This window comes from Hetaerina americana, unplaced genomic scaffold (genome assembly GCF_022747635.1).
Source record: "Hetaerina americana unplaced genomic scaffold, ioHetAmer1.1.p SCAF_10, whole genome shotgun sequence".
Classification (NCBI taxonomy): domain Eukaryota; kingdom Metazoa; phylum Arthropoda; class Insecta; order Odonata; family Calopterygidae; genus Hetaerina; species Hetaerina americana.
The window spans coordinates 73,400,656-73,427,275 of NW_027286070.1; the positions used below are offsets into that span (position 1 = coordinate 73,400,656).

At 37.5% G+C, this 26,620-nt stretch overlaps 2 protein-coding genes across 2 annotated transcripts in view; one reads left to right on the plus strand and one right to left on the minus strand.

The window, feature by feature from the left end:
- Positions 1 to 10,885, minus strand: Dnz1 (DNZDHHC/NEW1 zinc finger protein 11). Its single transcript, XM_071598867.1, has 6 exons — positions 10,639 to 10,885; positions 10,416 to 10,555; positions 10,216 to 10,345; positions 9,816 to 9,974; positions 3,117 to 3,664; positions 1 to 2,181 (listed from the first exon to the last, which is right to left on the minus strand). Exons 1-5 carry the CDS (start codon positions 10,755 to 10,757, stop codon positions 3,364 to 3,366), a joined length of 849 nt encoding a protein of 282 aa, XP_071454968.1. The 5' UTR covers positions 10,758 to 10,885; the 3' UTR covers positions 1 to 2,181; positions 3,117 to 3,363.
- Positions 10,886 to 11,424: 539 nt separating this feature from the next.
- Positions 11,425 to 26,620, plus strand: part of LOC139700368 (cilia- and flagella-associated protein 44) — a 53,990-nt gene continuing 38,794 nt past the window's right edge. The window contains exons 1-5 of the mRNA XM_071599008.1: positions 11,425 to 11,573; positions 18,056 to 18,218; positions 18,301 to 18,440; positions 23,792 to 23,955; positions 24,049 to 24,179. Of these exons, the coding sequence (XP_071455109.1) occupies positions 11,425 to 11,573; positions 18,056 to 18,218; positions 18,301 to 18,440; positions 23,792 to 23,955; positions 24,049 to 24,179 (747 nt within the window). The remainder of the gene's footprint in view (positions 11,574 to 18,055; positions 18,219 to 18,300; positions 18,441 to 23,791; positions 23,956 to 24,048; positions 24,180 to 26,620) is intronic.

The window sequence follows — 26,620 nt, forward strand, 5'->3', positions numbered from 1 at the left end:
TCATCAATGGTGATGTCTTTTCAAAAATGAGAACAACAGAATATCTTACGAAAATTTTTCAAGGATGGCTGCTGAGTTTGGAAAAAAAAACTTTTCCAGGACTTACAATAAACAGTAAATTTCTGTAATTTTTTGCCTTTACCAATTATTGATGCAATATTGAAGATTCTAAAGTTAATATATACCTAGATATGCCACTACAAAATCGATTATCATGATGAGAGTATGTTATCAAGATAATATATTGAAATGAAATTTTCCAGTAGTTAATTGATTGCATGTTTCGTTTAGGCCTCTGGACACACTTATTCTTGAGATTCAAACTGTGATGCTTTTCTACTGCAGGGTACCAAAGAACTATTTAATGCGAGCAATACGTAGTGCACCAAAATTTGGCCGTGGAACCACGCCGGGAGAGGGGTGGTTATATTATATGTGATGAAGGGAGGAGGTTACCTGCAAAGTCGCTAACGGAAGGGCCTCGAGTCCCACTGAGTTCCCAGGAGTTCATGTGGGTAGAATTGCCGCCACTTTCACTTTGTAGGTCTTATAAAAAGGTTAAGCCAGGAGGTATGGAATCCCTCTAGATACTCAGGGCACCTGAAGTATTTCCCAGCCAAGTCCATTGGTGTGAAAGGGTTCAGAACTTTAATTGTTTAAAAATGATCCACAGATTTTTCCATGGCTTCCAGGATTTATTTAGGCCAGGGGTCAGTATGTTATAGAATTTTCAGAATTTAGAAGCAGTCAACAACCCAATTGTTCCCTGAGTTAAAAGACTTCAATGAAAACGATAATACCAATATTCAGGTATACTGCTCACACAAATTTACTTTTAAGCACTCTTTTTAAATCAATACAAAAATTACTAAATTATTCAAGAAGGCCTTTTTACGGAACAAAACAACATCAGTCATTCATAACAATTTTTAGGCATACATAAATGGAAGATCATAAAACGCCTTCATCCGATATCACACAGCTGTCAGCCTTATGACAGGAGCAAGTCAGCAAAAAGATATTTTATCACAGTCATTACGAGGTGTGTACTATGTCGTTTTATCCCAAAACAGTTCCAATGAAATTGAAAAATTGTTAAAATAAGAGCCTTACAATTTAATATTTTGAGTTGCTGTACTCTAATTATGAACCCAATTGGATTAAAATAGAATTAGATAATTTAGTTCATGGACAAGTGACAAGATATATTTTTTCACAAGGCAAATGATTTACAACAGATTAAGTATATAGTATAAGAACCACATCTTAGAACTAAATATTCCATTTTAATATTTAGCATTAAAATGTGATCAATTCCAAAATCACACAAGCAAAACATTTTACCCTTACCTTAATTCTTTGGATAACTAGTTTCCTTTCTGCTATGTTCTTTAACTCCAATTAAAACCACACTATGAAAAAATTTACCTCGATCACAGGCTCATTGAGGTGGAATTAGAGAGGTGGTAACTGCACCAAAGTCAATAATCCAGTTTAAAGATAAATTTACATGCATGCTCTGTGAAATACAATACCAAAGATCACAAGCAGTATGATAATATAAAAACGAAATAGCAACACTTGATTAATTCATCTTAATTTCAGGAGAGAATTATTTTAGAAAAGCAGCAGAAGCAAGGAGAGGAAAACAGGGATAGGGAACTCAAATAAATTACAGTTGAAATGACTCTCGATATGACATAATTTCTAAATTAGGCTTAACTGTGCATGACTTCTTTAACTAGTCCCCTATACTTTTTTATGGAATATTGATAACATAGCCACAAAAGTGAGCGTAAAAACAAAGTAGGATTTTCTTGTGTGAGACCTCAATTGCAATTTCCAAAAATATACGTAGAAGTCTGATGCAAAGGCAAAACAAGTGACAATTTACGTGGCATATACATATGTATATAATATTTGTAGATAAGCATAATAAAACATTGCATAAAAATATAAAATAAATTCAACAACAATCATTGAGAATGAAAGCATATTTCCAAACCCAGGAAGGCAAATGGATGGCTTATGATTGACCATTATAAAGAAAGAAGCACCAACTTATACCACAGAATCATGGTCTCTGTCTTGTAGACAACTGCACTCAAGGACAGCGTCATTAACAACAAGTCTAGGACAAAATCTGGGGAGCTTTTACTGGATAAAACTAAAGACACGATTCTGGAAAGAGAATATAACAAAAAAACAAATATTAATCATAAAATTCCATTATTACAATTATTATTAAGATTTAACTTAGCCATATATATTTTTTGTATAAATATGCACCAACATTAAATATTATATTGACTATATACATGTATAAATATGTATAAATATATATATATATATATATATATATATATATATATATATATATATATATATATATATATATATGTATGTATATGTATATATATATATATATATATATATATATATATATAATATTTATCCATAAATACAGCAATCAACCCGATAGGTCAGTTTGGTTGGTGATGGTAGAGTTCACCCAGTACTAAGCCCTATACGGCGTGTGAAAATACACACATCAGGGTACGGGGGCCAGTTCCTTTCCCTGTGCCGGTTATGGTTTCCTAGGATGACCTGGTACCCGAAAAAACACATAGCTTGGTGGAGCTGCTTTTGAGAGGCAATTAGCGTGGGAACGAGGTGAGGGGGCAACGAGGGGATGTAGGGAGAGGGGAGTAGGCATAATAAGAGGACAGGTTTTACATCGGGGGCGGTTGCAAGTTGGGGAAATATTGGGAAAATAAATATTACGCTGTCCTCTTATTATGCCTACTCCCCTCTCCCTACATCCCCTCGTTGCCCCCTCACCTCGTTCCCACGCTAATTGCCTCTCAAAAAATATTATTTATCTTTTGCCATGCAAACATTGCACTTCCTTTTAAATAGTCTAATGCATTACCCCCTTATCCATCCGAATGAATAATCACCAAGTTCCAATATTAACCATGAGAATTCCATACATGCAGTGAGCGATTATTATATGGACAGTGAGTTTTCGCAACTACAACAGTCCACTATGCAAGCAATGCATTTCTTATTTCAACTTTATGACTTCAAAGTGATGGAGATATTTTATCACTTACCAGATGCAAAATGTACAGAGTAGGCATAAGAAACATTTTATCCTTCACCACTCCCAAGGATATTTTTTTCAGCTGTTGCTTTGCTTCTTTCAAATATGTTCGTTCATGATTAAACCCTAAAAACATCCTCATTTGAGTCACAAGAGAGTGATTGCTGATGAATATGTCAACAAGCACATGAATAGTCCGCCCAAGAACAAAGTAAAAAACATTTGGTGGCACAACGAGGCTTAGAGCCCTTTCCATATCACACTTCGTACTGATGAAGAGTTCCGCCGGGCGAGGATGAAGAATTTCGAGAGGGGGATGGTGCGGACACACACGGTAAGAGCCAGAGCAGGGGATGACCTCGCCCACATACTTCCGCCATCAAGGTGTAGCGAGGACGTTTGGGACGACGTTCCATGAGCATTCCTTTCATACGCATCGACTGCACCTGCTCCACACCCGTCTCGTCAGTGAGGATTGCTTGAATCTGGTCAACCAGGATTGCACCAACAAATATGCCAAAGAGGGTGCTCTCCAGTACCAAAATGACAGAATGTAAACTGAAAAGGATCATATAAAGTAAGGATTAATTACAACCAAACAAATCAGCGTTGCATGGCGATTGACTCATCGCTGCACTGAGATCATCTCATTGAGATCACCCGAGAGCACTCATTGAGTCCTCATTTAATGCTAATTCAGAGTCTTCAAATTATTATTTCCATTCAATGCAATTAGGAAGGAAGGAACGAAGGGGCCATCCTATGACACAATTGGCACCCCATCTAATAAAGCTTTCAGAGGTTATCTCTTTCTCAATCTAATCATTCCGCTTTTCTCCAGCGGTGAAGAAAAATACACAAGACATTCCATCGTTTAGTTTTGTGACCCAAGACTTAAGTATCCCTCTAGCCTGAGGAGGGCAATGTAACAAATTAAAAACACTCCTCTCGTACGGGGTATCCTCAAACACTTCCTTTTAAGAGTTTCCCCACATGTACTTGCTTGTATGCTACACATTAACACCAATGTACAAGAAAAAGTGCATCCAAATGCCTCATCAAGGAATGTGACTTTCATCAAATGCAAGTCCAGGCACACCTAACTAAGCACAACAATTTGTTATAATAACATTTCAAAATCACCTCCGATATTCATTCAACCTCATACACACACCAATTCGTTACGTAGAAAATAAAATATGGTTAATTCCCTATTTATGCAATGACACATCTCAAATAAAAAATTCTTATTTTGCACATACAGGTATGCTTTTTATCTCAGTTGGGCATTTCATTCAAGTAAGAGAGTGACATGTAAATACACTATCAACGAACGCAACAGGACACTAATTTGATTACTTTTCTGAAGAAATCAATATTGATAGTAACAAATGGATAATGAATCTTGTAAACAACTGGAATTGGTCTATGCCGATCAGACTTTTGGCCAGGTGTTAGAATGTATAAGGTGTTAGAATTATATTAAGCACAGGGAGGTTAGAAAGAAATCAAGAGAGAATGGAGAAAGGAAGTACAGGTATGCTACAACAGTGTAATGTGGGACAGAGGGGATGATAATGACTTAGTAATTTACAGCAGGAGAAGGAGAATTGATGTGGAGTAGCCATAACACTCAAACGATTACTGTGGAGAGAAGTAAAAGGTAGCAGGGGAGTGATAATATTTTTCTGGTAAAAGAAAAAAACAGACAAACCATTCTAGTGGCAATTCAAATGTACACACTCACTGACAATTTGACAATGGCAGAAAGAAGAAGAGAGTTTTTACTATTAATTGGAAGAAACAATTGGGAACAGGTTCGGAAGGCAACACCTTATAATGATGGGGGATAGAATGCAGGATGTATGAGGGTGGGCCCATAAGTACCCGGCATGACATATAGACGGCAGTATTTGTTTGAAAAATATCACTGTATTAGAAAGTATGCAATCTATAAAGCATGTGCTTCAAGTCTGAAGACACTACGTTGTTTAGTATTTGTTTGGCAGTGAATGTTTTCAGTGAATTTGTGAAAATGGAGAAAATTGGTCATCGTTATGTGATACAATATTTTTATTTGAAAGGCCTCAGCCCAACCAATATAAAAGCTGAACTGGATTCTACTCTGGGTGAGTCTGCTCCTTTGTTTACAATAGTAAAATATTGGGTAGCAGAGTGTAAACGAGGCCGTATGAGCTGTCAAGATGAGCATCACATTGGTCGACCAAATGAGGTGACGACTCCAGAAACGGTGAAGAAAATCCACAAAGTGATGCTGGATGATCATCGAATGAAAGTGCACAAGCTAGCAAACATATTAGGCATTTCAAAAAGTGCGGTACATCGCATATGAACTGAAAATTTGCACATGAAAAAGCTGTGTGCAAGATGATTGCCACGTTTGCTCACACTCGAGCAAAACCAGTGTGGGGAAAATGTTTCAAATGAGTGTTTAGCAAAGTTTCACAGCAACAAAGCAGAATATTGTACATTCACAGCAACTTAGATGATCAAAAACCACAGTTATCAACCCTAAAAGGTTGGTTTGATAGGTAAGGGTAGAGCTATGCTAGAACTAATGGCTCGTGTGAGCCATTTCACAAATCAAAGTAGGAGGAGCAGCTCCTTTCCATGTGCTGCCGATGCTCTCCCAGGAAGATCTGGCACCTGAAAAATTGCACAGCTTGGGTGAAGCTAAGGGGGCTCAGAGGCATCACCCAGAACTGAAACCAGGCCCAAGTATCTATGTGCCCCAACCAGTCGAGTATGATGTCTGCAAACTGGAAGAAAAACACAGAAAAGCCATAATGGTTATTGTGATCACCACTAATTGTAAATGACAAAACTTGGTGGAGGAGGAAGCAAAATTCAGATTCGACAAATATAATCCAATCCTGAAATGTGGAAGAGAGATTGCTCTTTCCCACTCTGCATTGAGGGTCTAAATTTCTCTGAATCAAGGAATCTGGGGTCGTATTACTTCCCCAACCACACTCATACAAGGTCCTAGAGAGAGGAGGACTACCATGTAATGAGCAACACTGAAAAAGAATGAGCAGAGGACTATGAGAGAATTCCCAGGATGATGACGGAATTGCCAGGCATCTCCCAGATCGGTGGACACCCTGAATCAAGACCCAACCCTGTATCAAGACCCAACCCTGTATCAAGACCCAACCCTGTATCAACACCATGAAAAACACCACAATTTTCAGTTTATGAATTGGCATGAACCTTGGCATGCCTCAGACTGCACAGGTGCGAGGGGGGACAGAGAGTCCAGATGGGCAGTGTTGGGAGGAGGTGTAAGGCAGGGTTTTTTATCCCCTATCACCCACTATCACCTGTGCTCTTCAACGTACATGTGAAGGAAATGATTAAAGAGGCATGGGAAGAACTGAAGATAGGAATGAAAGTCGAAGGGGAATTCGAAAAAATCACTTAGGTTTGTTGATGACCAAGCTCTACTTTGTCAGTCAGCCAAGGGGATACAGGTATTGCTGAGTGAATTGCAAATTTGGTGCGATAGATATGGGATAAAATCAATATTAATAAAACAAAGGCTATGCAATTTTCCACTAAGAAAAAGGCTAAGCTTAACATTAAAATTGGAGGGCAAAAACTAGAGCAGGTAGAACAGTTTACGTATCTCGGTAGTACAAATTTGCAAAACAGACAGAGCAAGCATATATACCCTCAGGACAGAGTGGGGGCAGGGAGGGTTGGTCTGTTTTGCAAATTTGTACCTGATGATGCCGCAAGTCGGTGAAACGCGTCGTGCCGTATAATAAAATCTGTGGAAAAGTACGAGTCTTTCTTTCTATTTCAATAATGGATATCAATTACTTCCACGAAGTGAAGCCTGAAACAATAGAATATATTCGCAAAGCTAGTATGGCATTACAGGCGAAACTTTACTTAAAACTTTCGGTGAAATACAGCAGTGCATCTCTGAATATTCTCTTCAATAGCAGTTGCCTCAAAAACGGAGTGTTCCCAGCGTACGTCCAGGTTCGTGCCACTTCGTCGTCCACAACGGCCATCAGAGCGATACGCAAGGCGAAAATCCAGTGGTTAAGGGAGGAACTGAAACTGTGGTATGCAAGAAGGGATTCCTTTGCACATTATTTATTCTGTCTGCACGTAGAGCTTTGCTCTAAGTTACATTTTGCGGAATGGATTACATTTGTGGATGGTGTAAAAGAACTAGTGAGTAAAATCTCTTCTCGCAAATATGTAACCCAGGGGAAAAAACTGAGTGACCTTATTAATAGTCCACCTCAAAATTACCAGTGCACTACTAAAGAAAACAGTCCCCGCACAGTATCGAAATTTGTTCCGGCCGCAAGAGTTGTCAACCTTAGTCATCATACGTTCACTGAGGAGGAGAGTAATATCTTAAAGAAAGGGTTGAAGTTTGCTCCCTCTAAGAAAGTTTCCGAAGCCGACATTAAAAATCTAGCCGCAGATTGCGAGGTTGCCCTTCGGAACCAATCCCTGGCTACCAAACACCAAGTTGCTGAAATCATCATGTCCTCATTGAAGGAAGCAGTGCCAACAACAACCCGCTTTTCCAGCCTTCAGCAACATACATCCACCCTCCGACGCCTGAAGAAGACTATTGGCAAGGAAGACCTCATCATCCAGAAAGCTGACAAGGGATCTAGTGTTGTAGTGTTGGATAAACGAGTGTATGTGGAAAAGTGCCTTGAGTTCATCAACAACAATCCTATTACTTCGTTATCCAAAGACCCAACCGCGAGTTTCCAAAGTGAAGTGAAACGTGCCGTGTTCAAGTGTAAGTTTTTAAATGCTAGGGAAAAATTTAGTTTAATCCAAATGAACCCCTCCACCCCCAGGTTGTACGGACTCCCCAAATTACACAAAAAAGCCATACCTATTCGGCCTGTCATCTCAGCTGTGTCCGCCCCTTCACACCTTCTGGCATGAACATTAGACGTTTTGCTCCGAGATCTCACAGGTTTTAAACCTAAATATGGAGTTAAAAACTCCATAGAGCTAGCCCGAAAATTGAAAGATATTGATGTCCCGGAAAAAGCGAGGCTAGTCTCCTTCGACATTAGCAATTTATTTACTTGCGTACCAATATCGGAAACTTTGCTTAGGGTGGAAGAACTACTCAAGGATTCCACCATTGCCCAAAATATCTCAGACGAATTGGTCCCCCTCATCAAAATGACAGTTAACCAGAATTATTTTAGTTTCAACCACACCCTTTACAGCCAAACGGATGGGTTAGCTATGGGTTCCCCACTGTCCCCCTTCCTAGCCCAAGTCTTCCTCAATTCTGTAGAAGAACATCTTTTTAATGCTGACAATCAGCATAACAAAAACGTGGGCTATTGGTTTCGTTACGTGGACGATATACTATGCCTATGGACCGGAACCAACCGACAGTTAGACTCCTTCCTTAATTTCCTAAACACTCTTCATCGGAATATCTCCTTCTCCATGGAAAAAGACGTCAACGGCACCATCAACTTCCTCGACTTGACAATCACAATTAGGGATAATAGACACGAATTTGCAATTTATAGGAAACCCACATATACAGACCATATAATTTCTAATGATTCCGCACACCACTTTTCTCACAAACACGCAGCCCTCCACTCCATGATCCACCGCCTCCTACACATCCCCCTTTCCCCCAAAAACTTCAAAATTGAACTCGTGAATATCACTAATATAGCTACCAACAATGGTTTCAACCCCAAACTAGTTGACACATTACTACGGAAAAAACAAAAAGCAATGGCCATAAAAAGTATTTTCGTATCTCAGCCCGCAGTATCTAAAGATTTTAAGTGGTGCTCGATCCCGTTTCTGGGAGATCTTTCATATAGGATTTCCAACTGCCTACCCACCTCTCTCAAAGCAGCCTTCTACCCACCCATAACCCTCTCCAAACCTCTAGCCAATGGAAAAGACACCCAGGATAGCCTTCTCAAATCAGGCATTTATAAACTGAAATGCGAGGATTGCAACAGCGTTTATGTCGGTCAGACCGGCAGGAATATCAAGTTACGAGTCAAGGAACACGCAAGGTGTCACAAAAATCAGAATAACAACTCTCTCTTCGCCAAGCATTTACTAGAATTCAACCACAGCAGTGACTTTGTCCCAGAGATATTACACACACTCCCAAAAGGATTAAAAATGGACGCTCTCGAGCAATTAGAGATTAGAAGGCACTTGGTGAACCCCAACACGACACTTTGTAATGAGCAATTATTCCCATACCCCTCCCCACTCCTCTCCGAGAAATTAGCCTGGAAATGGTCAAAACAATCCATCAACGCACCTGCGAGCCCCCACCCCCCTCAAATCCTTCCAACCCTCCCCGCCCCCACTCTGTCCTGAGGGTATATATGCTTGCTCTGTCTGTTTTGCAAATTTGTACCTGATGATGCCGCAAGTCGGTGAAACGCGTCGTGCCGTATAATAAAATCTGTGGAAAAGTACGAGTCTTTCTTTCTATTTCAATAATGGTTATACAAAAATACTTTAGGATGGGAAGAAGAGGAGGTTACATTTATCAAGATTGTTCCATCAGAAAAGTAGGAGAGGAGATTCCATTCGTGAAAACATATGTGAAACTTATAATGGAAGTGTATCATAGTTGAATAATTATAATTGAAACCACTATTGTTATTAAAGCACACATCTACATGCAATTAGAGCTCACATTCGATTCTGCTTGACGAGAACTTCTTCACTGCAATGCGGACAATCACCCAGCCATGAGGATACAACCAGCAGAATGGCATAACCTGACAGCACACTCACGTATATCAGGAACTGAATGAAATACTTTTGGTTCTGCTCTCCAACACAGTTATTAATCCTGTTAAGAGTACAAGAAAAATTTTATGTGAATGATATTTTCACGTTTCAATTGTAACTTCTGGAGATCAAGCCTAGTAATCTCCTGTAACAGTCAATGCACCACCACAAAGTTTTCTGCTCCAATTTTCTCAGACTTTTGATTCACTCTCAGAGCCCCTGGTATGATAATACCCTACTTGTTTGAGCAAGGATGACAATTCATTAACATCATTGGCACTAATGGTTACTGAGTAACTTACCATGGGCAATGATGATCCATCTTCCGGATACATCTTTTACATATTCTACAGTGATGTGCCCTTGGAGGTCGGTATGTTTCACAACGCGTGCAAACTTCCCAGTCCTCAAGTTGTAGCGATACCTGCGAGCCTTAAGATTAAAAAGATAAGCATAAAAAGTGTAATCAGATGGACAGACAAGCACCCAATCTCTTACTCACCAGTATGGATATCAGAAAAATCCAATCTGCTTTGAGGTAATGGAACTATTCCAGGGTCGGAACAAACTGCCTTCATATGGGCCATTGCGAGAAGGAATATAATGGTATTAAATAGAACCACATTGAACGCCCCCCACAAACTGGAATGAATGCAAATGACAGTAAATACTTTTGCCAATACATAAAACATTTACCACTCGGTATCAAAAATGTTATCACAAACCTGTAACGCATTGTTTGCAAAACAACCCACTGTATGACGACATAGTCAGCATAAAATACAGAAATGTATGTTACCAAAATACAAAGAACACCGCATGGATCTTTAACACAGACTGGCATGTTAAGTTATACCATTAAAAATTAAACTATCAATTTGAATTTCATGAAAATTTAAATAAAGGTGGTAAATACTAAGCCGCTAATTAGAGCCTTTTTCACATCCCTCATCACATATTTTCCTTGGCATCTGAGCAAACTTCGCAACCGTAGATAAACCACAGCGCGCTTCTATTTACTTTTGTTGACAAGTGCCGCTTTTGCTGCGTTTGCTTTAGAGCTATTTTTTTACAGCGCGTTTTGCAAAATTGGTAAAATTATCAACGGTTATTTACTCTGAATTCTGAGCGTTGTCGTATCCTCTAAAATAATCAGTCATTTATAGCGAAAAATTAGAGAACTATTCAAAAATACTTCGCCACTTTTGAATTATTTAGACGCACTTAAGCCTTCTAATGAGTAGATTTTTTATTTTCTAAAGCCAACCTCGTCTGATTTAATTTCTTCACATTCGTTCCCCAGTCGGGAGCGAAATCTTTCTGCAAAACCTGGTTTTTATATCACATCTTCTTCTTCTAACGATACGCGCGGGGTCTCTTTAGGTGGGAAAGGGAAGTTGTTGCCATGGCAGCGATCGCCGTGTTTTCAGCATTGAGAGAAGTTGTGAAGGAGTCATATTTTAAGTTTGGGAACTTAAAGCTAACTCTGCAGTTTATTGGTGGTAATTCTAATGGGAGACGAGACAAAAAACATCATTGAAGACGTCTTGGAAGAACGGGAGGCAACTTCTGTAGAAGAAAGCACGGGCCCTCTGGATCTGATTGCCAAGCCCATTAAAAGTGAAGGATGTACAGTCCCAGAGAATGTTTTGGAATTTCAGTATCCTTGAACTTTGTTGCAATGCCTTCATAGTTTTAATTTAATTTTACGACAAAAAATTTATCTAGCATTTTATGCAAAATAATTCCGATTGGGTGGATCTTAGAGCAAATGCCGCAACGATAGCATTGTAAACAATATCAACACAATAATTAAATGAAGAATACAATGTATCTTTCCACTGTCCTTTATTCACCTACAACCGGTTTCAACGCTCAAGTGTCATCATCAGGTACCTGATGATGACGCTTGAGCGTTGAAACCGGTTGTACGTGAATAAAGGACAGTGGAAAGATACATTTTATTCTTCATTTAATTCAAATGAATTTCCTCAAGGTTGAGCCGGGAACAATTGAATAATCAACACAATAATTCAGGGATATATATCACAGCACTTATTTTTTGCGAGCATTGGTGAAAGTTTGTTAACTTTGGTAAATTATTATAATTTTATCAAATTGTTCGCAAGGCTTCATTCAGAAACACTAAATTTATTTCGCGCTCTTATAATGCATACTTTCCTCGTGTCATTATTGTGCACCAGGGTTTTTGGCAGAAAATGGAGGCAATATATAACCATATATAATGGTAATAAAGTAAATCTGCGAATGTATCACACATATATGACTTTCTTCAAAGTTAAAAGATTTTCCACGATTTTTTTGGAGAAAATAATCCAAACGTTTCCAAAAGACTTCAAATGATTATTTGTACATGTCTTTTTCGAGAATTTCTGGCAAATAAACAATGTTAAAAAACAAAATACCTGCTTCTTTAGCGGTAATTCCGCAATTAAGCAAATGTTTGATTTGGCATTATCTGAGAAGAATTCGGTGTGAATTACAAGGAAATAATATCCCAACAGATATCGAAGTACTTTGTTAGGATATTCGTCTCAGGAATTAGGTAATTATTGAAATCCAGATTTGTCTTGAAAATTTGTTAAGGCAATACTGGTTTCAGTTTAAGCAGGCATTTCTTGAAATTTTTGTGACATGTTGTGGCGTCAGAAGATTCTTATCTTTGCTGTCCATCAATTAGAATAGTTTTGTTGTTGAGCACATTGATAATTTGCCCTTTCCATTTGCCTGACTCAAGTGATTTATTTTATTAGTTCTAGATCTATCAATTAGATCCCAATGACTATGATTCATTTTTGGGACCAAAATAATGCTTCCAGTAGTCAAATCACTTCACTTAGTTTCAAAAGAAGCCCGTAACATATATATGAGGCTATTTGAATATTTACATTAGATTACTATCACTTTACACTAGATCTTGACCTGCACACGATATATGTTTAAATATTTAGCAAAGTAAGGATTTTTTTTAATGATTCAGAGGTATGCACAAAGGCAGTCATTTGACCTGGGAAAATTTGAACTCAGGGTGCCACCACTAAGTATATCGCTCCACTTCAACTATTCAACTCCGCTCGATTCAACTTTGTTGGAAATGCTGAATCCTTTGTGTGTGGTTCGCTAAAAACCAAAGGTGGATCTGTTTGACCATCCAGAAACAGAAGATGATGCTGCAAATTGAATTTTATCAGTATGTCACCACGAGGTGTTCTGCGAAGTTGAAGGTCCTGTGCATCACTTTTGTTTCCATCTGCGACTGTTCCAAGTCTGTTCTTTGATATTCTCTTACCCAATCCCACCATGGTCTACAACCTTAATGTGGTGGAAGGGCATGTGTGTTCCCATTTCACAAACAGTTGTTCTGATGGGAGCAATTATAATTGTTCCTAGGAAGCTCGCCCATGCTGGATAGGTCAAAGAGTAGGAGCCTGACAAAAGGAAGGCTCTGCAGCAGCTGTTCCTCAGTGAGGTCATGGAAAAGGCATGTGTTTCAGTGGATAATGTCAGCAGTGGGGTGGCCTTTTTTAGCGATGGTGTCACATTAAAAACACTATTGGGGAAGTCAATGTGCAATGCCCTCACTGATTTATCCCAAGAAAATATTATGTAACCAAACATGAAAATGAATTCCAGCAATATTGAAGCTCAACCCACAGGACATGTGCATGTTCAGCATAGGAGTAGGCAAGGCATCAGGTGTTCTCTTAGCATACAATCCTTACTCAGCCAATCAGATTTGCTATTTCGGTTCTTTATATTCCCCATATTTTCCCATCGTCTGTCTAAGATAGTCTCATTTATTCCTTCTATTTTTCTGCCGATAATTGGGGTGAACTCTTCTTTTGATTGCTTTTCCTCCAGTACCTTTGTGTTCCATTTGAGTTCCTGTTTCACTTTTGTCATCTTGTATCACAGTCAACTCTCCATGACCACCACTTGTGATCACCATTTATCTCTGCACCAAGTTAGCTCTTACATTGCTTAACTTGGTTCTTGTATCTTGCTCTGACTAGGATGTAGTCGAATTGGTATCTGCCCTGTCTCCTGGAATCTTCTTCTCTGATGTTGTTGAAATAGGATGTTTGCCACTACCATGTATTTTCTCATTGCAGAAGTCTATCAGTCTTTCTCTCATGGGGCTTGGTTTTCCCTCTCCAAAATATCCCATGCTGTTAAACTCTTGGCCTTGTCTGACCACAGTGTTCTAGTTTTCTGCCATGACTAGGTTCTCCTTCTCTTTTGCTTTCTTTAATCCTATTTCAGTTGTTCATATATTCCATTTCCTCTTCTTGATAGCTGGAGATTGGTATGTACTACACCTGCTTTACCATTGTGTCCTTAGGTTCTCCTTCTTTCTTTTTAATCAGAATCTTCTCATTTTATTACCAGGACAATTTAACTCTTCTTGTCCATTTATTCTAGAGTATGATGCCCACTCTTGCAGTGTTCTGGGTTTCTCCTGAAGCTATATCACCCTGTACCTGTGATTCCTAATGTAGTCAGCCCCTGCCAACTTAAACTTGCTCGCTCCCAGGATGTCTATCTCCAGGCTATCCATCTCCATTTCAGCATTTTCCAACTTTCCCAAGAACCTAACATTTTTCCACCATGGCTGATGTTCTCCTCCCAGTAGTCCCCAACCAGAGATATGATTTTAGGGACTATTTTACTTCCGGAATATTTTACTGAAAGCATTACCATGATATCATATTTGAATGCATGGCTGCATCTTCTAAGATTATTGATGTGGTTGTTTTCTGTTGCCTTCCATATCATAGTACTTCAGCCGATTCTTTGGCTTTTACTCTCGACCATAGCTGTGGCAATTAGTACCAACCAACCTCAGTATTGGTTCAATCCTAAGAAAGGATAAAAGTGGCATGTGAGGACTATAGGCTTGGTTTCAGGCATGACAAATATAGTACTTAGAATCGTCAACAATAGTATGGAAAGAGACGTAAGGAGTACCTTGATGAAGACCAATTTGGGTTTAGAAATTGGATGAGTATGCATTATGGTATACTAATAATCCTAGTAGGAGAAAACTAGATCAAAAATACATAAAGAGTACAACCAGAATATGTTTAGATGCTTCACAAATTTTTTGATAGAATTTGATGGAGTAAACTAGGCACAATTGATGAAAATTTTGAAGCAGGCAGAAGTAGACTGGAGAGATAGATGAATTATCCGGAACCTGTACATGTTTCAGACTGCACAAGTGCAGATAGATAATTGGGAGTTGGAATACAAAGTGATGGGCAGGGGAGTACTGCAAGGATGTCCATTAGTACTTGTTCTTTTCAATATATGTGCAGGTAAGAGAGGCATGAGAATTGCTGAAGAATGGAATGAAATTAGGTGAAGCACTTGTTTGTCAGTCAGCCAAAGGCTTACAATCATTACTTAGCACATGGCTGAATCAGTATAATAGATTATCTTTGGTTAGTTTGACTTTTCTTGGTGGGTTTTTGGATGGACACAGACCGTACACTCCTGCACTTCTTAGCCATGCCTAACAAGTCAAAGCCTTGCACCCTACGTCACCATAAACTGTCCTTCAATTTCACATTCGTTCTATGATATCTTTATTCTGTCTAACATCCACATCTCTCCCTAGCCCTATCCTGTTCTTTTCCTACCCCTACCTCACTTGCCTAACATCCTCTACACTCACAATCTTCAGTATTCCACGGGCAATCAAAATGCTCTACATCTTCTATAGATTTCTCTGAGTAACACTCTCTCTTCTCCCACAATGCTTAGTACTTGTTCATTTGATTTCCAGTTTGTCCATTTTATTTCCCTCCTCCTCCAAGCCCACCTCTCAAAAGCCTCCAATTTACACCTATCACCTTATCTTCAACAACCTATTTTTCAAAACCGACAAAAAAATGCTTCAGGAACAAGTATTCAGGGATATAAATGTAGAATGAAAATTATTCATTAAATAATTAAGGTAAGGAGATTCTTAAAAAATAAGAATGCTATGGTAATTATTAAATTTAGGGGACGTAGACTAGATGGGGTAGATCAATGTTTTAGTTGGGCAATTAGTACCTAAGTACATAAATTTTTTCTAAATAGAAGCATTGTATGAGATAAAAAAGCTTTTTCCAAGAGGCGGGAATCAATTTCTGATACCTAAATTAAAGACTCAAAGAAAAGACTAGTGAAAACTCTAATTTTGAGCATAGTTCTATGCTGCAGTTAGTTAGTCATTAAGGCGAGATGACAAGTGCTTTTGAGGTGTGGGTGTGGGAAAAGTGGGGAAAGCAAAATGGAGAGGAAGGAAAGCAAAGGATGAAGTTCTAGGTCTCTTAGAGAGTTGCGGCGTGTGTGGAGAAATTTGAAGAAGGTAAGATAAGTGGGTGCAGGAGATACTGAGAGGCAATGGGATGCTGAGGACAATCCTAAAGGGGAGAGTGCTGGAAAATCGAGGTAGAGGTAGGGGAAAAATAATCATTCTGGATTAAATTGAGGGAGATAGATAGTATACAGAGCTAAAAAGTGAGTTATTGTAATATCAATATGGGGTGTGATGATGTTTGGTTTCTCATTAGTTTGGGGCTTATGAGTAAAGTAGAGTGTAGTACAAGTTCCATAGTACATAAAAAACCTTCTTTAACCTAGTAGACTAATGATAATATGTTCATTATTTTAAGTATTACATTTAAATTAGTATTTTCAGTTTCCTCTTCTGTATACCTTCTACTGCCCTCAGCCATGGCTTCTTTCTCTCAAAGATATGACTGATCCAGTTTTATTTTCTCTTCTGGGTAGGTTTCAGTAATGTACCCTGGACCCTACCTTTTTAGCACCTCGTGAGTTCATTATTTGTCCGCCCACTCTCCATCCTCTCACATCTTGAAGGCATCAAAACTGTGCTTCTCTCTCCTTCCCAAGGCCCACGTTTCTCAGCTATGCATTAGAATGCTCTGCGCATATCATTTGGCCAGTCACTGCCTCAACTCTTTATTTTTTATTGTATGTAGCACAATGAGCTTTTATTTTTATTTATATCTTAGTTTCCCTTGGCCATTCTTGTTTTAATTTCTTCACAACTCTTCCAATTTTCCATTGGCATTATAGATCTGTTTGGTGCCTTTTCTACGGCTCCATTTTCCCCTCCATTGGACATGATTTTCATGCAATCCCTTTTGTAAAATCACTCATGTTTAACCAGCATCTATTTCCATCCCATACTCTTACTTTCCCTCCGTCAGTATTGTAATAATTCTTTGATGTACCTGATTGTTATGAACCAGTGTCACTATATTATCAGAAAATCAGATGCAGACTATCTGTCCGCCACAATTCTCATCCTGCTTTCTTCTTCTGGAATGATAAGAAGCATGTATCAAATATTTAAATCATATCAGTGATAGGCAGCACCACACATTTTACTATATCCAGTTATGTACACAATTACACAATTTACAATTTACCAATATATACAATTTACTATATCAATTCTGCTATATCCAATTTGTCAGGCTTCTGTTGAAATTGACGGCCGTCTTTCTTGTTATGTGACACATTTGCTCAGTTATTATTTTTAAATGTATTTTTGATTCCGGATACAAATTTCTGAACCTCTGTAATGGCTTAACTAAAACTCGAAAGAATGCTCCCATATAAAAAAAATGCTATTTTTAAACTTCTGAACCGTTTTACAAATGCTAATATTCAGATAGTTCCAAAGAAACTGCAGGAGATGCCGCAACAGTAACTTTTAACGGAGTCGTCCGCTAATGTGCATTTCAATGCAACAATGTCAGAGTGTAAAAATTATTCGCCGCAAATGATTTTTACACTCTGAAATTGTTGCATTGATTCATATAGCTATTTAACCATTATCCCACTGACTTCAAGAACACATTAAATATTCAGTTACAAATTAAAAGAAAATGGTTGATAATTAGTAAAGTGAAATCATTAGCCCATATATTAATGTCCTGATTTGGCTTTAAATCGATGCTACCATTTATGTATGTTAATTTTCTCGAAAAGTATATAGTTTTATACAAATATGTATACCTAAGAAATTCATTTAGTTTTCACTGATATTTGAAATGGTATTCTTATTATCTCATGATATGCTTTCTTAATTGAATGCAGACACTCTTATGGGTACAATTGCAAAAAGAAGTTTAATCTATGTATTGTTGGAGGCTCAACTATAATCTTCATAGCAGGGAATATATTGACCTTCCTTGACATTGAAACAAAAGAACTTTTATTCAAAAAGAGTGCTGTGGGTGGAGGAATAGGCTTTGTGTGCGTGAGTACAGAAATTGGGTTTTATAATCATTGTTCTGAAAACCAATTCACTGATCAATACTATTATCTATGTTTCATTTAAGGCAAACCCAGTGTCTGGGCATTTTGCTGTGGGTGAGAATGGAACTGCTCCCCCGATCATTGTATACGAGTGGCCATCATTAAATGCCGTGGCTATTCTTCAAAAGGGTACCAAGAGAGCTTACACCTACTTAACATTTAGGTGTGTTTTGAATGAGTGAATTGGATTTTATATATACATTTATCATGTTTGATAGTTGAAAAAAAAATGTAGTGGACAAAATTTAAAAAAAACCAAGTCTCATTTGTTGAAATCACCATTTTTTTCTTCATAAAAAATGCCTGATCTTGCTAGCACTGGTTTCATAGAAGGAGCATGGAAATTTTGGACCCCAAAAGTATGTTTATGGAGTTCTATCATGGTGTCCACAAACTTGAAAAACCTGGGAAAGTCAGAAGACTCTAGGAATTACAATCTTCTGCAAAACACATGAAATTAAGCAAGCGTTTTGGAAAAATCTGTGGCAAACACATTTCAAGCAGGAAATATTCCCATTTGTCATTTTGAGATGCTACTAGTTTGCTTCCACACATTTCTGATCTTCTCACATCACGGCCCTCTTACTGCTTGACTCCCCATCAAGGGAAATTGCAATGAGATTGCACAGATTGAGGTAGTGAGTGGATCATGTTCTATGCTCATGGAAATAGATTCATGAAAATAGAAGGATAGACCTTTGTTGTTGTCTAAATATTATTGTTTTGTATTCTATCAGTTTTATATTGTTCATTTTTAATGTGGTACCTGAATGAATATTCGTGAATTTTGTAGCAAATTTCTTGATTTTATTCATCTGCCATCTATTCATTTAGTTGTGACTTTATTAGGCTAGTGAGTTATTTAAGGTGACCTATTGTTCATTGAGAATGATAAATTTTCAATGTGATTGAAATGATGCTGTCCTTGCTGTCCATAGTTAGTTTCCTTTTTTAGGCTTTCAATTTTAGGGAGACAGTATGTTACTATTGTTTTAAGAATATTGGTGTCATATTTCACATAATCCATGTTCCTCTAAGGGAGGGTCCACTGTCAATACTTAGCAATTGCAAGTGAATTTATGGCCATAATGTTGTACTTATTGATTATCTTTCATGTATTCACATATACTTCCAGCACAGGTTGGACATGTAATGCATTCTTTATACAAATGAGATAATTATAATAGTTATTAAGCCTTATTCAGGAGAGATTGAGAGTGTGGCAGTCGGTGGGTTAAGATATAATAATCATCAAATGCATTCTAATATGTTAAATTTTAGGGCTAAATAATATAAAAAAGAATTAGGTAATGACAGTCAAAATACAATGAATGTGCATTAGTAAAAATATATGCATAATTGTGGGAAAATCTTAAGGAATAAGACTTTTAATCCTTGAAAAAAAAATCCACTGCCGGAAAACACTCACACTTGAAGGGGAGTGGGAGAAACATGTGAGAACCTACTGATAGATAATGCCAATGCTATAAATTTACTAAATTAAAAAAAATAAGAATTGAAAATAAATCGATGCATAAAAAATAAGAGAAGAAACAAAAGAACTGAAGAACTGACACATTTAAATGTGGAGAAAAATTATTTCAAATAAAATTGCTGATTAATACCATAGAGAAGTAAGAAATATTAAAGAAAATTTTTTTAAAAATGATCAACTATTCCTTGTCATTCCTTACATTCTAGTCAATAATTATTACCAGGATATTATGAACAATAATTGCTAAAACATAAACTTGTGTGATGATGTGGACCAAGATGGGAAGCTCAGGGAATTTCTTGCCCAGTTGAATAGTGGACACTGTGCTTTCTGGGTTTCAAGGACAACTGACATTTTAATTGGTCCAAAGTCACGTAATATCTGTGAAATTAATAAAGTTAGTAAAATAATGAGATGTATGTGCTAACATATGAAATGTTTTGGCATTCAGATAATGTGTTTACATTTAAGATTGAAAGAAAAAATTAGTAAAAAGTAATGCAATAATTATTCATTACAGAGCTGATATGGACAAATTACTTCCCAAGAAAATTAGCTGGAATTTTGTTTCTTTTGTACCATGTGCATTGGCAAATATCATTTTTGAAATAGGGCAGCCATTTCGTGACATTTTCATTCTTTGAGATTAATCACTGCTGCTAGTTTTGTAAACAATGCCAGTGTTTCTAATGGAGAATATGTATTTAACTTTTTTAAATCATTAATGGGGAATTCATTACACTGATCCCTTTTAATTTGATATATTGTACCATTCAAAGCGTAATCCCAACCAGAAGCTAAGGACTTTGCCACCTTTTTTATGGATACATTAAATACAGTAAATTTTGAAATTTTAATAAAATTTGAAGCTATTATCCAGTCTAACGACTAGCAAAATTATCATTTCTAAGTTTTCCCCGTGAAATTACAAGTTATTAAGTGTTTGCATATTGCCTAGCTAGGTATATTCATTAGAAAGCCATTTCATCTGTGATATTTATTTTCTTGCAAAAAACTCGGTCCCTTAAACCAAACTTTGTTCTGCTAGGTGAGTATCAAATGTGAAATAATATTGGATATGAAACAGATGGATGCAATATCATAGCAACAGACCAAAAATGACAAATGTATGTTTATGTGTTTGGTGCATAAGGCCATTGGATGAAAAACTTAATGCTGAGCCCCTCGGGGAGGGAAGAGAGCTCAGTGCCAGTTCTGTGCCAATCATGACAACTTGAAGTTCTGGTTTAACCATTTTATTCTCTCTGTTACTTTTTGTGCGGTCAACAAAATACAGGGTCTGTCCAAAAAAAAAGTAGTACTTTTCCTGTTGTCTTTTCCAATTCAAAAAGAATTATCAACAAAGAGTTTGTGCCTCAGGGACAGACAGTGGGCAGTAAGTTTTTATGTGGAAGTCCTTGAAAGGCCATGGAAAAGAGTGCAACATGTCAGGAAAGAGATATTTGCCAATTGAAGGCTGCACCACAACAGTGCACCAAAGAATAAAATGGAGCTTGCAAGGCAACCATTTTGGAATGCTGGATGATGTCAAAGAGCCATGATGAGGTGCCCAAACAAGTTTCCCATCAACACCTTCCAGGAAGCGTACCGCGGCTGGCAGAGACACTGGCATCAGTCTGTTGGTGCACAAGAGTACTATTTGGAAGAATTTTACTAATTTGTACTTTGATCTGCAATCATTTTTTCCTTGATTTATTCTTCGTATATTTTGGACGGATCATATAGTTAGGTAAAAGGGAAATCAAGGTTGAATCCTTCGAAACCCAGCTCTTAAGAGAGATGGAGAGTGGAAGAATTGGTAGTCTCTTGAGGTCTGAGAGGTCGAGTTTAACTCACAGATGATGAGTTGCAATGGAAACTGTTTGCAAGCAGTAACCATCACCTCTTCTCAAAGTAAACCTTGAAGTTCTTTGAGACACTCATCAAAATGCTTCCATAGGTATCCTGGGGCCTTATGGCAGTGATACTTTTCCTATGGTTCCACTATTGCTCTCTCCTGAGTGTATGAAATATGGGGAAAGAGGAGCACTACGATGACTTTGGTCCAAAGCTTGATCCTTATAACCCTTCTCTCAAGTCTGACAATGAATGATTAAGCATATGTCCCCAAGACAGAGAAGGAATGTGTTTAGCATATTCCTTAAAGCAAAAGAAATTGCACATAATTGAAAGTCCTCTGAGCATAGTACATAGTTGTGTTTTGACTCTTGAATGCCCCCAAAGTTAAATCCTTTTCAAATAATAGGTCACCTGCAAAATCCATATCATTCCAGCAAATCTTTCAGTACCTAGGCAGGTTTCCAGCTGATTAACCATTTTTGGTGAAATATGTTTAAATGTTCAAGTCATGACTGATCAATATTGGCTGGCATGCTTATAGCAGCAGTGGAAAATTATTCATCTTTTATTGAACTTCTCATATGGTTGAATTGTAATATTAACTAATGTTTTATGTTACATGCCTGACTGACAGAATAATATAACAAATAATAATAATAATGGTGGCTAATAGTTTTTACTTACTTTTATTGGTAATTTTTCTTATTATTGGCTGGGTTTTAATTAGATGATTATCGTATTCTTAATGAATTCACTGCCATCGATATAAAATTCTACACATCCATGATTCATGAAAAACTTTAGGATGGAGGTAAATGTAATTTATCATCAGAGGAGGAAGCAATAATATTGATTTGTGCAAATACAAGGGGCACAAATATATTGTAGACAGTACTAAAAGAAAGGTTAGTAAAAGCACTCGTTTAGAGTTGACACTAAAGAAGTTTCATTCTTTCTGTGATAAAGAAAAAGAATCTTGTCACAGCTCAAGAAGCAGGATTCACTTGACCCACTTCAGTACAGTCAAGAGTAGCTGAAGAAAAAGACAACTGAAGAAAATGTCATTTCAGCATCTGCTTTGGAAATAGTATTTCAATTGATTTTGTAGGCTTGGATGAAAGCCCATAGTTTGTTGATTAAAATGCATGAATAGACATTCATTCCTGTATTTTTTTATATATATATTTTGAACCCATATATTTTTAATTTAATTTTTTTCAGCCCCTTGAATTTCAAAATAAGGTTTCTTCTATGGTTAGTTGGCTAAGGGCTTCCCAATAGAAAATATAATAAATAAAAAGTTGGACTGTGTTTCAAAAAGGGGAGACTATGTATAACTTTCTTAAATGTTTAACCATGTAATACACAAAGATATATTTTGGCAATGCACTATACACGCAATGCAATTTTTCTTAATTAGTTACTGCGTGGTTTGTTCAATAGTTGATAAAACCTATTTATTCTTATTTTCTGGTCTGCATGCGATCTAGATTTCATTCCATATGGTCAATAAAAAAATGGGTTGCAGTAGTCCAGGGGTAGAGCATTGGACTACCAACCGGAGGGCCCGGGTTTCCATGCAAGCTTCTCCGGGCACCTGCAGCTCCACCCAATCAATGTGATTTTTTGGGTGCCAGATCTTCCTGGGAAACCAAAACCGGCACAGGGAAAGTAACTGGCCCCCCTCATTGCCCTAATGCGTGAATTTCACATGCCATATAGGACTTAGTACTGGGCAAACTCTACCATCACCTACCAAACTGACCTTTGGGTTGATTGCTGTGTTTATGGTTTCTTTTGTGTCTCATTAATCAATTAATTTATAGAGTTTTTTTCAATATTTTAAAGAAAATTCCTTTCTTTCTGTTTCAATTCTATACTCTAACCAAAAAATCCTAGTGCTACAAGGATTACGCAGACGTTGAAACATTATGATAATGTCAGTAGGTATATTCTTTTTATGTGCTGCATAATTGTTCAATACATATATGTTAGCTTTAAAATTAAAAGGATTTGTTTTCCTTGCAGGGCTAAGGAAAAGCACGCCCAGTCATTGCATTATTCTTGTGTAGGAAGTTTTAAGTTTAAGGGCCTACGTAGAAAATTAAATTTAAAAATTTCCACTTATAGTATGGTGCTAATGAGTCATTTCCTTGCAGTCCCGATGGAACACTATTGTGTTCACAAGGTGCTGGTCCAGATTTCACAATCACTATTTGGGAGTGGATGTCGGAGAAAATCATTCTACAGTGCAAATCATATGGCCAAGAGGTCACAAAGTGTATTTTTTCTCAGCACAAGGAAAATGTTCTAATATCTACTGGTAAGTGTATGCAAAGACTGCATAGCTAATAGTGATTGGTGAGTGGGTCCAAATGCACTCAGTCATATTCATTCACTCTATTTTGCCTCACAGGATATGGCCACATAAAGTTTTGGAAGATTGCACAAACATTCACTGGTCTCAAATTGGAGGGAGAACTCGGCATATTTGATAAGACTGCAGCTACTGAAATCATTGCCATCCTCCCCATGTCTAATGGAATGGTAACAACTCTTTCATTATAATATAATTGTGTGACAAAGGATCCTCCGCTAAATGAAATCGAGACTAATTTGAATGATTGCCAATAATTATGCATACTACCATGATTAATTTTGGTTAACATCACAAAGTTGTAATGCTTAAACCAAAAAAACTATGCTTCTGATTTGCATTCCCTTAACTCTCATGAGTATCACAGTGGAGATGCTGAAATGCTTTCGGTCTGAATCTTGTGATTTTAAATGGAACCATCATGGTCGTATCAAAACCATAGTCACATCCACCTTTGAAAGATTGTTATATTTTCCTCTAATAAATATAGAAACTAGAAAGACATCAAAATCACTTAATGGAATCCTTGGACAAAAATTTCAACTGGTACACAAATGGAAAATAAAATGCTCAGCAATATTAAGTCAATCCCTGATGCATCATCGACATGACCACCCAATGTCTGTGACTATTTTATCATTATGAAAGCTTTCTCCTTCTCCATTATTTGCCTTTCAAATGCATGAGTTTATGTTCTCCAACATATTCCAGTAATCCATCTCCATATTCTTAGATGCACAAAACTACCCAGTTTTCATCTGCTATTATAAAAATAACACATTGTGGGCCTAGCTTGGAGTGCCATGTACAAGTTCTGTCCCAAAAGTAGCATGACTTATTTTTCCTGTATAGATGGATGGATGGGTGGCAGTTCTTCTGGTTGGATTTGACGGAGGAGAGTCTCAGGAAGGGCTAGATAGTAGTGGAAACTGGGCAAAACTGGGTAAGAGACTCTTGACATGCTCAAGGCATCTTATGGTGATAACTCCACGGGTAGATTGGGTGTTTTGAGGAGCACAACTTGTTTCGGGAGTGTGGAGAAGGTGTTGAAGACATGGAACATTCAGGATACCCTTCAGCCTCGAAAAATGACGAAAATCTTGTAAGAGTGAAGGCTTGGTTGGACAAGGATCGCAGATTAAGTGTTTGCATGGTTTCTAATGAACTTGGCATCCCTAAAAGTGATATGCATTGACTTGGACTGAAAACATCGGCATGAGAAGGATGTTGTTATGAAGTTGGTCCCAGGAGAGCTAATTTTTAATTTAATTTTTGGACCCATTTGACCAATGGTTTCCTGGGTCCACTTTTATTTTACTTCACAGTTAGTTGGGGATTCCTTTGAATCTTAGTTCCCCTTTTTACAAACAATAATGATACATAAGGAAACAACATACATAACAAAACAGACAAAAAGACAAAAATAATCAGACAGAAGGAAAGTTTTTCTAAAATTTTAACATCTACAGGTGCTTATATATGTTGGGAGTTAAACTAATGATAAACAATTAAAGAAAAAAAAATCACTCAATAGACATATAGAATACATTGCTACATTTTACATAAAATTTCACACAACATATTTCCCAGTTAGTTTGCTTGTTGTGGTTCACTATTTGCTGGTTTTCTTATTGCAAATTTTCCGAGCAGGTTATTGTTGTTCTGTAGGCAGAATGTAATCATTTCCCTAAAGCTCGTTAGCTTCTCTTCCATATTGTTCCATAAGAGTTGCCGCTCTGTCTCATAGAAAACACAATCCTCCACTCTGTGTTCTGCTGTGTCTTCTTTTCCACAGTTACAAAGAGGGGTAAAACATTTCCCTATGAAGTTTAAGTAGGAGTTAAAGTTTCCATGTCCGGTTAACACTTGTGTGCTTGCTGATGTGTGTTTAATATTTAATTTAATCCGGTCATCTATGTTCGGAAATATACGGTGTGTTTTCCTTCCCTTTTCTGTTCTGTTCCATTCGTCGTTCCATTCTCTATGTGTTTCCTGTCTCAGTAGTCTTTTTAATTTTGATATTTGTACTGCATTTTCTGCATCTAACGAGAGGTTGAAATACTCTATATTTAATTTTTTCCTCGATTTGTTTATAGCAATTCTTTCCCAAATTCGGTATTTTCTCTGGGACAAACAAAAGGAAACTCTCACGCAGGCCTACCAAGAGCTTCTCGTCCATGTGAGTGGGGATCCATATTTGTTAGACAGTGCCCCACCAGACTTCCTCCTCTTCTCCCTCCCCCCTTCAAATCCATGCTGAAAGGATGCCACTATGGCTCGGTGGTAGTGTTACAACAGGCCATGATGAGGGAGCTTGGCATCATTCCGGGCACTGCCTTCCAGAAGGTGTACGTGGCGTGGAAAAGCCACTGGCAGTGGGGCGTAGATTTACAAGGGTGCTACTATGAAGTTAATGTATTAATTCTGGCAATACATTTTTTAATTGACTCAGTCCTGCTACATTTGGGACAGACCTTGTATCCTTACCTACTCTAGTCTCCAAAACCCTCTGCCCAGTGGCCAAATGCTTTCTTCAAAGCAAATATTCTTATCACTCCCAAGAGAATAATAAATAGTCCAAGTGTTATATGTTCCTAGTGGGAGTTCACTT

What these genes read in the sequence shown, in the direction of transcription:
- Dnz1 (XM_071598867.1), bottom strand. Translation starts at nt 10,757, where the DNA reads ATGCCAGTCTGTGTTAAAGATCCATGCGGTGTTCTTTGTATTTTGGTA. An exon ending in ATGGATCATCATTGCCCATG is followed by an intron (nt 9,975 to 10,215) that starts GTAAGTTACTCA and finishes TACTCTTAACAG; the next exon opens with GATTAATAACTGTGTTGGAG. An exon ending in CTCGTCAAGCAGAATCGAAT is followed by an intron (nt 3,665 to 9,815) that starts GTGAGCTCTAAT and finishes GATCCTTTTCAG; the next exon opens with TTTACATTCTGTCATTTTGG.